This window comes from Notothenia rossii, assembly GCF_949606895.1.
Source record: "Notothenia rossii genome assembly, chromosome: 9".
Classification (NCBI taxonomy): Eukaryota; Metazoa; Chordata; class Actinopteri; order Perciformes; family Nototheniidae; genus Notothenia; species Notothenia rossii.
Window position 1 is genome coordinate 20,994,207 of NC_136907.1, and position 13,835 is coordinate 21,008,041.

At 40.5% G+C, this 13,835-nt stretch overlaps 1 protein-coding gene and 1 long non-coding RNA gene across 6 annotated transcripts in view; one reads left to right on the forward strand and one right to left on the reverse strand.

Annotated features, from left to right (window-relative positions):
- Window positions 1-13,835, forward strand: part of LOC307017603 (connector enhancer of kinase suppressor of ras 2-like) — a 38,116-nt gene that overhangs the window by 1,436 nt on the left and 22,845 nt on the right. For 4 of the 5 annotated variants that reach the window (XM_079647222.1, XM_079647226.1, XM_079647223.1 and 1 more), the window contains exons 1-3: window positions 964-1,437; window positions 5,604-5,767; window positions 12,582-12,784. In XM_079647222.1, the coding sequence (XP_079503348.1) occupies window positions 1,374-1,437; window positions 5,604-5,767; window positions 12,582-12,784 (431 nt within the window). In that variant the 5' untranslated portion in view covers window positions 964-1,373. Of the gene's footprint in view, window positions 1-963; window positions 1,438-5,603; window positions 5,768-12,581; window positions 12,785-13,835 lie in introns of those variants that run through there. The other variant, XM_079647225.1, reaches the window with a different exon arrangement.
- On the reverse strand, window positions 6,346-7,031 carry LOC307017604. Its single transcript, XR_013802224.1, has 3 exons — window positions 6,966-7,031; window positions 6,545-6,597; window positions 6,346-6,461 (listed from the first exon to the last, which is right to left on the reverse strand). It is a non-coding gene; the product is annotated as an uncharacterized lncRNA (long non-coding RNA).

Consider the following 13,835-nt stretch of genomic DNA (forward strand, 5'->3'; position numbering starts at 1 on the left):
GACTGATGGAGAAGGAAGCGGAATCATTGTCAGCCTGGGCATTGTGTTGAATGGATTAATTGGTGGCTCAGGTTGCATGTTCTATATTGCTGTATATATTATGGAGAAATAATGTATTGTTTCTGCAATAAGTGCTTATCGTGCTTGCAGAAACAAAGTCTAACGAGTGCAATCGCTTGTTGTGCCCCATATGAACATCCAGAAAAACTATTAAAAACATTCCCTCATTCAGACCTGGACCCAATCCATGGATGCAATGCTCTCAGCTTGTTCCATTCACATTTTCTATGGCTGGGAAGCCAATTATGGGTCATGCCCTTTTTCTGGCATTGGCAACTCATGGGTTCTTTGTTGTGGTCTGGTATTGTCCCACCAGCACAGTTCCTTAAAAGACAGATCTATTATGGACAGTGACATGTGTGAAGGATTCAATAATACCTAAAGGAATGCGGTTGCAAAAATATCCCTTTCTAAGCGTGATGGTGAACATATAGTGGACTTCAGGAAACAAAGGAACATGAAAGGCCTCTAGTTTGTTGTGGGTTACTGTAGCAACATGGTGTGGAATCGTGCCCACTTTCTACGTATAGGGTTCATAACAAAATACATTAATTATTAGTGTCTGGAGACCATAGACTTTTAAAAAATATATGGTTATGAATATTGTATTCAATGCTTTTCTGCTACTAAATCCCCCAAAATTATACACACTTGTCTTTTAACATTCTTATAAATTGTGCATGCTCATGCTTGAACTGCAATGCAACATAGTTCTGCAGCTCAGACAAGCTGTTCATTTACTGGACTGTTTTTATTATCAACATTCATAAACTGGATGTCATTAATTCCCCCTGCCTCTTTCTGTGGCACTAATCGCCCCTCATACAACACAATTCGCACGGTGAGGGCTGTGACTCTATGTCTGTGTGTGAGGGAGGATGCTCAGAGCGAACCCAACATTTCCAGACACCAGTATGAAGTGACACAGTCTGTGCGTTGTTCTCCTCCGCACTGGATGGTACTGGGATGTATTTGGAAAGGGGGGGTCGAGTAACAGCGACCCACCAGCATTACAGCCACTGAACCTGACATGAATGACAAGTAAAAAGAGCTCTTTCAAGCGAGCATACAGCGCAGGAATGTGCAGAAGTCCGCCGGGCTGCACTCGGGCTTATCAAAGCGATATTTTGGACCTTTTGGACCTACCTCGTTTTGTTTGTAAACACTCAAACCCACCACAGAATAATTTTGAGGGCCATCTGATTTATCCTTTTTAATTTGTAATTGTTATTCTTAAAGAAAAAACATTTTTTGAGGGGGGTGGGCGTGTTTGGGGTGTTTTTCTTTTGTCAAGCGCGAAGACAAACTTCTCTATGGCACTGGTTATGGAGCCTGTGAGCAAGTGGAGCTCCAGTCAAGTGGTTGACTGGATGAAAGGTAAGGCTTCAGGCACGATGTTAGCCTAACTGTTCTCACAAACTGCAATATCGCATGAATACAGTCTTCTGCTGCGAGTGGAAACGCATTTCATCACAGATTCACTCGAGATGCCAAAAGGGAACAAAACACCTGCTGAGCCTCGGGTTGCTGCCTCATCGGCATGCGGCTGATAGAGGCTTTTAATTACATCCTTGAATCATTGATCGATTTATTCCAGACTGTTTCAATCTATAGACGACTTGTCCTTTCAGATCAAGTGTGCCTCTATTGTGTCCCTCGGTGGTTTGTTATCGCTGGAGGCTGGGAAACATAGCAGAGATTCAGTAGTTAAAAACATAACCCTTCTCACTGGATCATTCTGAATCCATGTTCCAAGTAATCGGTTAAGGGTTATTCCTGCTGTCTAGAATAAGAGCTATTATAGCTGTACATTGTCAAAGCCTACAGCCATCTGTGCCAAATGTTGATCTACAGATGTTCTAAAACATTAAGAAGTCACAGCTGACAAGTAGCTTAAATAGTCTTAAAATCCACTGATGAACTCTAACCCCTATGTTGGTATAAGAGTATACCAGCGCTGAGCTCAGGTTTAGTATTATTATAGGCATTTATTTAGCATAAGAGCATCTTGTGTAAATTGGAAAACATTTTATATTTGGGAAACACCCAAAAGACAAAGAGGTTTGAACACAAATATATGATCCAATAACAGAAGCATTGTTGAGGCCAACTGCTCTCCTGATGGAAAGTGATGCTTTTGTATGAACTGAATGAAGGCCTAGGCCTATATAATTGTTAATATGCATTATTTCCTTTATAAGTTTGTTAGGTATATTAGATGAGAGGCTCCTCAGAGGATAATCGTCTGAATATGTATAAATATCCCACACAATGTCAGGGCACAGAAAACTCATTAGATTTTCTGCTTTTTGTCTGTTTGTATTACAAAATGTTTGCCTCTGGAAGTCTGTTATTATGAAATGTGCAAAATACTAGTCTTTTTTCAGTGATGTGTGTTGTTAAGAAGAGCCACATGCTCACTTGTCAGGCCACAGCCCTTTTTGGATGAAACATACACATCATACACATCATACACATACATGTTTTCTGCCTCTCCACACACACACACACACACACACACACACACACACACACACACACACACACACACACACACACACACACACACACACACACACACACACACACACACACACACACACACACACACACACACACACACACACACACACACACACACACACACACACACACGCACTCTCTTAGTCATAATTCTAAGACTGTGGGCCTTTTTCTGCTGGCTCAGACATATTATGATTGCAGAACCAGACCTCTCTTAGTATGAGCTGTGTGTTACAAGTACCTGATTCTGATGTTGCTTTTTCGAACAAGGTGTTCTTTATAAGTTTGCTGGCTCAGTAAAGTATATGGCTTTATAGAGGATTTATACAGACAAAAGAATGAAGTGTGATTTTGTAGGTAGAGAAAAGCAAACAACCACAACAGTTTAAATGATATCTAAGAGGACCTGTAAATAAGCTGGTAGTAAGAAATGCAGGGAGCGAGAAGCGGAGCTGGCATATAAGAGAGGGCTCTTCAGTGTCCCACATCCAGCAAGTGGAGCAGAGAGGATTCTGTGCCCAGAGCCCAGTAATGTTAATTCAAAGTGAGGGACAGAGAGTGCCACAGAGGGAGAGGAGAGGGAGAGGGGGGGGGGGGGGTTCAGTCTAGTCTCCCATCCATTCTCAGCTCCTCAGGACTGGCAGCGTTTTGTCGTGAGCATTCACAGGTTCAATTATTAGCATAGCGCTCCATGATGTCACTGGAGGCCAAATAGGGGCACCCTGTGACCTTCCCACAATCCCACTCTCCTCCCCCCCACTGGTGTTTTGTGTGAGCAAGACCCCAGCTGTGACAAAGCCTCTCTGAAGAAGAGCTCCTCGTCACAAAAGAGAGAAGAAAATCCTGCTTTCACTGAAAATGTGTTGTGAAACTACTGCGTGGTATCTGTGCAAACACATGATGTGTTCATTGTGTGTTTTACTGTCATTGATAGTGTGTGTGTGTTTGGAGGCGCATACTTATGCAGGCTTAGTATAATCTCTGCTCTTCCTGTCAGTGTGCATTATCATAATTCAGGTTTTGTGAAGTATATCAGTTTTATCTTTTCTTTCAGTTTTGTTTCACTCAGTGACAGTCGAAGAAAGCGATCAATGAAAAGTCGGACTAACAGGAATCAATTTTTGAGATGCTAACAGTGTTTAGTGTCTCTTTTACCTTACCAGTGGATTATCTAGAAATGAGATCAGGCTGTCAGAGCTGCACTTTTAATTTCTCCTCAGCGTGCCTCATAATCCGACCCGCATATGACATGGACAGGAAAATCCCTTAGTGCAATCAGCAAAGTGTACTCCATCTAGAGAAGCTTTCCTTTAAAATTGTGCTACAGGAGGACAAGTATGAATGTATTTCAGATTGAAACTTTAGCATCCATTAACAGCATCAGCGTTAATCTCTTAACTCCCCCATACCATTTAAAGTAATACTTTTTATTCATAAACAATAGTGCTACATGGTGCTATTCAATATCATATAAACATCTCAAATCCCATGGGAGTTTTAGAGTTATTACTGATGAACTCAGCATGTCGGCTAGATCTCTCATGCTATCATCACTTTTTGGAAAGCATTGTGTCCTCTCTTCACACATTTCTTTATTTGGTCCAGCGGTCAGGGAGTACCCCTGCCAAAACCCTACTTCAAGGTTTCTATAGCAACATGGGGAATACTTCATTGACATAATGAGTCTCAATTAACTTGGTAAAGAGGCTGATTAGTTAAGCCTTTACATTTGAGGCTAAACCATGAAGCTCCCTATGTTTCCCCTCCACCGTTTAGCTGCTAGCTAAACCCGATCTGAATGCTTGATTAGGTTTAGGGAAAGCTCTGAAACGCATGTATGTAAAAGGTCTGCGGCGATGAGAAGACGAGATGAGCAACGAGTTAACATTCAGAGCACTTTCTGGTGACATGTATGGTGAAATGTGGTTTATTTACATAAAATGGGTTGGAGCTCACATGGTTGATCAATTAATCATTTCCTCAATAGACAGAAAAGGACTATTTTCTTCAGTATTTGCTCTTTTCCTTTGTCTTCTTTAAAAGTAACACAAATGTTTTAGTTTTGGAAAGATGAAAATAAGATGAAATAAATAATTTGAAGACGTACCTTGGGGCTCTCCGAAATTATGATGGGCATTTTTCACTACTTTCTGACATTTTATAGACCGAATGCTTAATCACACAATGAGCACATTAATCAACTATGGGAACACTGTGTATTTCTATTCTATTTCAGCTTAATTGTGTCTTTGATAATATGAAAGGGAATGCAACTGCAGAAAACATTTTAGACTCAATGGACCTCTACTATTACATTTTTTGAAACAGCATCCAATGTTTATGGTTTCAAAATAATTTATCACTGTTAGCACAGATTTAGAGCTAAATATGAAAATGCAGTCCAATACAATGAAACTGAAATGACCTGTCTGCAGATAACATGCAAGTTGGGTCAACATTATGGTATTTCTTGAGGTTTTTAGTCATGTTGTTGTATTGGATTCAGTTACTTTCTAAGTGTTCCTGAATGTATGACTATGACTACCCCCCTATTGCTACATGTGTTAGCACAGTTTTAAACCTCTGTTGAATAGGTATAAATCAGTGCTGTAGATGGCTGATGCAGAATCAGACTCTGTTCAAGTCTGCTCCTCTTCATCAACTGCGTCACCAAAAGACTTCACACCTGCTGCAGCAGTGAAAGATGTAACACTAGCTGAGCACAAGCAGCCTCGTCTTAGTTGAAAGCTTTCAGTTTAAAGGTGAAACTGCACCTCAAGACTGTTGAGGAGGAGGAATCTGTCAGTTTTCTTTCTTGACACAGACTGTTTCACACTTAAAATACAACCTGTGCTCACACTTTACAGATATCAACACATTATCCTCACAGGAAAAGTGATATCTAGCCACAAAATGCAAATGGGGGTTTCACAAGTGCTCAGAAAGTCTGAGACTGCCAACAAACAAAATGTTCATTTTGTGGAGCTGTACTGAATGTTTTTCCTGTGTGAATCCCTCAGGCCTGGACGACTGCCTACAGCAGTACATCAAGACCTTTGAGAAAGAGAAAGTAGGGGGGGACCAGCTGCTGCGTATCACCCACCAGGAGCTGGAGGATTTGGGAGTGTCCAGAATCGGCCACCAGGAGCTCATACTGGAGGCTGTGGATTTACTTTGTGCTCTGGTGAGTCCAAAAATCCCACACTGTCCTCCCACTACTCTGTACTGTCACCTCTCCCAGACCACTGCTGTTTGACAAAGTTTCTGTAGCACATTTTGATTCCTCCTCAGCTTTTGAATACAAATTAATTGGTTTAATCCCAACATGTGGTGTCAAGATTAGTCTATGTGAGATTTCAACTGATAGTGTTAATTGATAGAGTTCTTTTTATAAAGTCTGTTACTCATTTTGCAAAAATCATTTCAGGAATAGTTCTAATTTTGATCGGGGAAATGCTTAAGATTAAATCAAGCACAAAAGGGCCCCCTTAAGTGATTTCTGCTGTTACTCTTAGAATCACAAAGTTGTGTGTGTGTCAGCACGATAGTAGACTGCTGTTGATGATATGGCTAAGGTGCTAGTCAGTAGAAAAAGTCTAATATCAGCACAGATTGTAAAACTCCCCCCGGTTCTCACTGCAGTGACCTCTGACCTGTTTTACCTTGTGATTTAGCTGAGCAGCATCACAATGACACAAGTTTTTTTTGTTATCATACATTTTTTTATTGCAACATCTTCAATTTACAAGACAGTACAGAAGACAATTCAGGTTGCACAACATTTTTGGATGAATTCAATCCACAATGACACAAGTTAAACTAATTTTGAAGAAACATCCTTTTCAGGAGTCTCTTCCTCCATCCAGGCACTGTAGCTTCTGAAAGAAATAAACTAAATTCAGTCAAGAACAGATAATTAGGTCAAAGATGTATTTGTTTTCTATCAGGGAGAAGCCTTTACCTTTTCTCCGATTTGAAAAGTTTGGGATGATTTTTGGTTAATTAATGCTTCTGCTAGAACACAAAAGTTCAAAATTCAAACACCAGTATTGGGCTGCATACGAACATTTATTTCATAATTGACTAATCTGCAGATTACATTGTCATTTAATCCTCACATAACATGACATGATAATATATAACTATTTCACAGAACCTAATGTGACTTCAAATTGTGGGTTTACAGTAAAATGATATAAAAGCAGCAAATCCTCAAATTCGAAGAGCTAGAACTAAGCAATTTAACACTTACGGGATGTAACTCTTCACAACTTTTAAAAGGAGAAATGTAACTAAATGTCTATGTAAATCCATTTATCCATACATTTTTTTTGTATTTGAGATGATTATTATTTTTAAATGTATGAAAGTGTGTCCTTTACCTGCTGTACCCTATTGATTAATTTCTCAAGATGCTGAAATATCCCTCTTGTTAGACTCCCGTTTTGAAAGTAAACATGGATGTTAATAACAAACTTTAATATCTATATTTGCTATCCTACCAATATTCACAACTATGGTGGTGTTGAGAAAAGCTGCTTTTAGCTTAAAAAAACAAGTGTGTTGCTGAACTTAGCGGAGAAATGCAGAAAAGTGAAATGATTTGAATCAAATGGTTACAGCTCAATTGCATTGCAATGATTTTGTTGAGAAATTGAAATGTTAAACTGGAAGAGTAGGAAAATGGTGAAGAAGCTTAATATTTAAAAGAAAATGTTTTAAAAGGTATAAACAACAACATGTATAGCTCAATGTCCTGAAATAGCTGAATAAGTTAATAGTTGAATGGTTTCTGTAGCTGAAAGTAGGCTGAAGGAGTTACATTTCAGATGTACGTAGTATTGAATGAATATGTGATAAGAGAAGAAAATAAAGTCAAAAGGCTTTGAAAATCATCAGAGTATTTTAACTGCAAACTTTTGAACTAACTTGATGGCGAGTGATCTGTCGCCATGGCAACGGCATTTGATGAAACCCCATAATACGCTTAGATGTGTTGGTGGCTGCATAGTTACCAAACCTGTGAAGTTTTGGGCCGTTTGGGGCATTTTCACTGAAGTTACAGTATGAGAAAACCGTATTTCATGGTGAGCATTGTGTTGCCATGGCAACAGCATTTGAAAAAATCTCAAAACTGTCAAATAGATGTCTTCACGGCTGGACTGTTAGCACACATGTGAAGTTTGAGCACTTTTTGACCATTTTCATATAGTTATAGCAATATCGTGTTTTATGGCTTTTGAGGAAAACGCACTATTGACACATAGACATGTTGAGGGCTGGACCATTAACCATTATCTGAAGTCTGGTGCTGTGTTGACCCTTTTCATAGGTGTTACGACAACCTCATCGACATCGTGGTTTTTGGCGAGGGATGCGTTTCCATGGAAACGGCATATGGTGAGATGTCAGATTTGACGTAGAGCTGTTGAGGCATGGACCGGTGATATATAAGGGAAGATTGGGGGACGATCGGACTGTGTCAATTGGAGTTACGGCGACATTGTGTTTTATGGCGAGGGATGCCATGGTAACACCAAATTATGTAACATCAGATTTTACACACAGTGTTAACCATCATGTGATGTTTGGTGGCGTTGAGCATGTCAGTTGGAGTTATGACATCATCACACAGGTGTTTGTGTTTGAGCTAACACGTTATGAAACACCTGTGCTTGAGCCCAGAGATCAAAGGTTTCCATGGTGATGTGCCGTCATCAGTGAGAAGAGAGCCTTTCCATTGATCTGAATTAGAGATAAACCTCTTTCCTGTGAATGTTTTGTTGAAGAACCGTAGCAGATATCGGTGACATTCCAACGCGTGAAGCGTCTCAGGACCCTGACGAGCGTTTGAGTCTGTTTTTTATGTAATTTCGGGTCAATAATGTGGCATTTTTGGCAGTTTTACCAAAGGTGTGCAGCTGGTGCTGGGAGGAAAGATGACGCTGCATTTACAATGGGCCTTAACCTGTTAAGCCCCATTCCCCCGCGGGCGGAGGAAAAATCGCAACATCTGCAAGAAACAGCATCTGAGGGCTTCTTAACATTTAAAAACCTATGAATGTGTAATACCCACTTAACGGGAAGAAACTCAGCTATTAGACAATATTAATAATTTTTAGCAAAACGAAAAATAAGGGTAATAACAAAGGCTCTGAATTAGCCCTGAGCGAAAAAATGCTAACACACTTAGCACAGAACTCACGTTAAAATACCCTTATTACTTATCGTATCTGCACAAACAATATGTCGATTAGCAAGCTGAGATTGCACAGATTAGACAGGTATTGGTATCATTACTGACCGATCCGAACTCGCGACACGACAAGCTAACAAAGACATCACACCATGTAGCATTAGGTAGCCAATACGGCAATATGTCTTACCTTTGTTGTTTTCTGATCAAAAGTTGTCTTCAATGGCATTAAAACGATAAAAAGGCTGCTGAAGGTTAATCCAATAGGCGCGTTCACACCGTAGTACTTTTCCATCTTTAGTTCTGATATAGTTCCGAAATGTCGCGTTCACACCAAAAAGAGACGGAACTAAAATTAGCTCATGAGAACCTTTTTACCCCCTTTTCCATCCCTGCTAGAGAGCAGGGACTTTCGTTGGAGAAAAAGGATCCTATGTCTGATTGGCAGGGCGGATTGCAAACCACGCCCCGTAAAACTCCCAAATAGTTTTGTGAAGCCGCCATTTTATTAGCCTCGCATTGCATTATTAGCATTAGCATTAGCCCAGCGCAGAAACGCAGAGAGACTAACTTATGGCAACACAAAATAAAACATGGGAGCGGTGGAGATGAGGAGGTGTCGGCGTTCTGGCGATTTACTCGGAAGGCTTCAGTAGAAGCTGCTGGGAGTCCCAGCAGCTTCTACAGAAGACAGTCTCTAACTCCGGGGACTTCCGGCCGGGGATTTTGGGCGGCAGTATATGCCGTGAAGTTGTTTGCGGCCTGCCAATAAACCCAAAGCAGAGGAAAAAGAAGCGACGTCAGCTGCTTCATTTGCCTAATCCACCCCCGGGGACTTATTCCGGTGTGAACGCGATCTGTACTTAGTTCATCAGAACTAAAGAGTTCTGATGAACTAAAGTGGGAAAAGTACTGCGGTGTGAACGCGCCTAATGTGTCTGTGTCACTTTGAAATGCTTTCTGATAATCCATCAGCAATAAAACTAGTTTTCAGTTTTCAGAGCGTAAGATTTTGCTTTGGGAAAACTGCGTGTGGCTATGTGGAAAGCCCGTTCGATTTTATTGGCTCTAACGGTTGAAAAGAGATGTCAATCATCAAAATCGACCAATGGGTTCCAGAGAAACGGCAAATACATTCATTTCCACCCAAATGACCCCAGAGGCAGTAGCGTGGCGTGGGAAAAAAATTAGGGGAAGCCCATAATACTTCCTTTCTTTTGGGGTGGGGGGGGGTGTGGTGGTCAATGTAATAATGTAACCAGATGAGTGATTACAGCGCCCGGTATCATTTTACACACATTTGTATCATACAGATGCAGGACTTACACACGCCTGTTATCTGACCGACAGGTCCGCACGCACTCTCCAGCCGAAACTCTAATAAGCATTAATTCACAAACTAAATCAGGAGACCTTTAACGTTTTACGTCCGGTTCGCTCCTTTGTTCCTCGCTGTAAACGGCTCCAGTTTGGGCATTGGCATGTCACCAGATTGTATTTGTTGTTGCTGCTGCAGCGGAAGTTTAGTCCAATTATTTTTGATTAAATACTCCAAATCCCCACCCTCCATAATTGCACTTGCTTCAGTTGCTTGCTACTTTCTAACGGCGGTGAGAGAGGGTGCAGTGACGCTATCTATCTTCTATCGATTAGATTTATGATTCGAAAATTATAAAAGTAGGGTAGACATCTGGATATTATCCGACTGAACAAAACGTGCATTTACCTAACAGGTTCGTTTTCCACTGACCTTCTTTCGAGCTATTTTCCAAAATCCTATGGAGAAATCCCATTGCTATTTTGTCGAGGGAAACCGAGCGCAGCTTACTTACACTTTTTGGGACGCGTCACTGCACCACTAAGTTGATGCGATTTGATTGGATTGTGAGGCAAGGGAAGCCAGCCGCCTCTGGCTTCCCTTGGCATGGCCCTGACCAATCACATGTTGGCAGGGGCATGACGTGAGCCTCATCTCATTGGTCAATCCCTCCATTTTTTTTAAGGGAAGCAAATTTCGGCTGGCCTCCTCTCGCAACAGAGAGTGCAATCTACTGTTTCACCGTAACACCTAGAGGGGCGCTGTTTCACTCTTTGTAAAATACTCAATGAGAATGGGGGAGAGACGGGCCGGCAGCAACACACAAGAAAGAATTTCCGAAACTAAACGAAGTGTTTTTATTTATTTATTAAAATTATAACTACAATCCGAAAAATCAGGAGAAGCCTGGCTTCCCTTGGCCTCCAGGAGAAAAAGCCACTGCCCAGAGGTGTTTTTGTTTTTGCTAAACATCTCTAAAAAGGTCAAATGTCACTTGTTTTGCATCAATCTCGATACAGGGTACTTATTATATGTTATAGTTTGGATTCCTAAAGCTTTTAGTCTACTATCTCATCATTCAAGGGTGGTTTTCACTATAAGTAATGGTTTATTTTTGGATGGACACTATAATTTACATTTTTTTACTATGTTCAATCTGAATTTCCTTTAAAACAAAAAAGATCTATATTGATTCTGACTTTTTTTTACTTCCAACTCACAGGTTTATCCTTGCTTTGAGAAAAAAGATTATTAATGTACCCCTTTTAGAAGGGAAGTTATTGTCATTTGTTCTGGGAATGTCATTTTCGAGCCTGAGACCTGAAAAACAGGCTTGGGGCTTTACAGGTTAATGGAGACACATTGAAAGTTGTTGTCACTTCATGCCATCAAGAGGCATTTTGTTTAATTTCTTTGCTTCATTTTTATTTATTTTTTCAATGTAGGAGAGGTTTTCTTACGTTTTTCATCAAAAATGATGTCCAAGGAGTATATGGTTTGGGAATTATGGCAGGTTTAAAAAAGATCTTTGGGTGAATTTCAAGCACTCGTCCACTCTGTTTTGAGATCAGAGCAAGCTGACTTAACGAGCTGCGCAATACACACTAATGTTAACTAGCTGAAAGTATGTGGAAGGAGAAGCATTTTGCGCAAGGTGTAGGTAAAATTGTATTTGAAGGTTCCTCCCATTGAGTTACATGTTAAAAAAAGAGTTTAAAAAGCTGAATATTTCAAAAAGTGTAAAATATTTTGAAAAAGTTGAAAGTTTCCCATCATGTGCTGAAAAGGCTGACTATTTTGATATTTGAATGGTTTCTGTAGCTGAACGTAGGCTGAAGTTATAGGACGGCAAAATATTGGTTGAAATAATAATAATAATAAGATATAAAGATTCGAAGAACTATAGTGGAATGCTGTTGCATAGCATTCACACTAATGAAGGCGAGAGGGTGGAATAGAAATGAAGATGGGTACGTTTCAGCCCGAGAGACTGGATGGAGATTTCATGGACTGAGGTCACAGATGCAATCTGAATCTAAAGTCCTCTCATCCCGCATCGCTGCACAGGGGGCCTTGCTTCAGCCCCAAAGCTCCTTATGTAACTGGGATTTAGCTTTAAGTCTCTCCGGCACTGCTGTATTGAATATGATTAGTGGACCCTCCTGCCGCGCCTCCCCTCTCGAGAAACTAACGTGACAGACGCTGACTGGCCTCCATGTGCATGTACCCGGGTAATGATTGCTCTGCTATCCCTCCACATGCAATGTGACAGATGGAGGGGAGCAGGCGGGGTGAATGGGTCAGTGGTTTCTTACCTCATGTGGCAGCATCTTCTGTAGTCTGACACAGTGGGCTCCTCTGTTACTATTTTTATTCACAGAGCAATGTCATGACAACAGTTGTCTCAGAACTGGATCAATTCCTGGAAAACAAACACTCACAAACTGGTCAAACAGATTGGGTTTACTTTCCTCTCTTTTCTAGAATTATGGGCTGGAGACTGAGAATCTGAAAACTCTTTCTCATAAACTGAACGCATCTGCCAAGAACCTGCAGAGCTTCATCACAGACAGGCGGCGCAGCGGCCATTACGACGGCAGAGCATCCCACAAGCTGCCCAACGACTTCCTTACCTCCGTGGTGGACCTGATCGCTGCGGCCAAAAGCCTTCTGGCGTGGCTGGACAGGTGAGATTTGCGAAAAAGTGCACCTGTAATACGTGTGATCCTGTTAAACACATGTGTCAACACAGGGATTAAAACATGCAGACTGAAACACGGGCAAGGTTTCCCCTTTTTAGTTTTTATATTTGGGTGTTACAGTAGCAGCACTGGTTTTGTCTGATAAAGTCTCAAATGTTGGACCATCATGATTGACAGCCTGACATATCTAAGTTAATCTTGGATACTTACTTATGATTGCGTTTTCAAGCAAAAATAAAAACTCTGCATTGGACTGGATTTTATATGATAGATGGTTCAATATTAATTTTTCAAAATAACTTCAACATAGGAATGCCTGTTGTTTTTCTGGCACCTTGCATTGGTTCATGTAGTATTTTAGGGATGCTACTAGTTATTTTTCTTACCACCAACAGACCAGTTTGTTTTTCATGTTATGTCCATAACCAATCAGCTGACAAGAACAGATGAGTAACGGCCTTATATAAGAGGACTTTGACAGGGTGGTAAAAATGCACTGAGCAAGTCTATTTATATTTCTGCTTTATCCCTTTGCTTCTCAGTGGGATTGTGCCAACGTGTGTTTTCATCTATTTGTGTGTGTGTGTGTGTGTGTGTGTGTGTGTGTGTGTGTGTGTGTGTGTGTGTGTGTGTGTGTGTGTGTGTGTGTGTGTGTGTGTGTGTGTGTGTGTGTGTGTGTGTGTGTGTGTGTGTGTGTGTGTGTGTTTTGATCAAATTGGAAGTTGAAAGCACACAATGTTCAAAAGAAAAGACAAAAGTGAAATGCTCTTTCTTTTCCTATGTTGGCAATTAAAATCTGCAGCATCCATTTTAATAAAAAATTCAATATCCAATGTTGCATTTGCTGTTTAAATGCATCATTGTTGACAACATGTAATTTGCTTACAAAAGCTGAAATCAAAATAAAACATGTAAAAAAAGCTTGCAGTGTCAGCACACATAAGTATTTACCATTATATGAAGATACTTTTTTTGTATACTATATAAACATTTAACACTTGAAGTTTTTTATACAATTTTTTTTATATGTGGATGA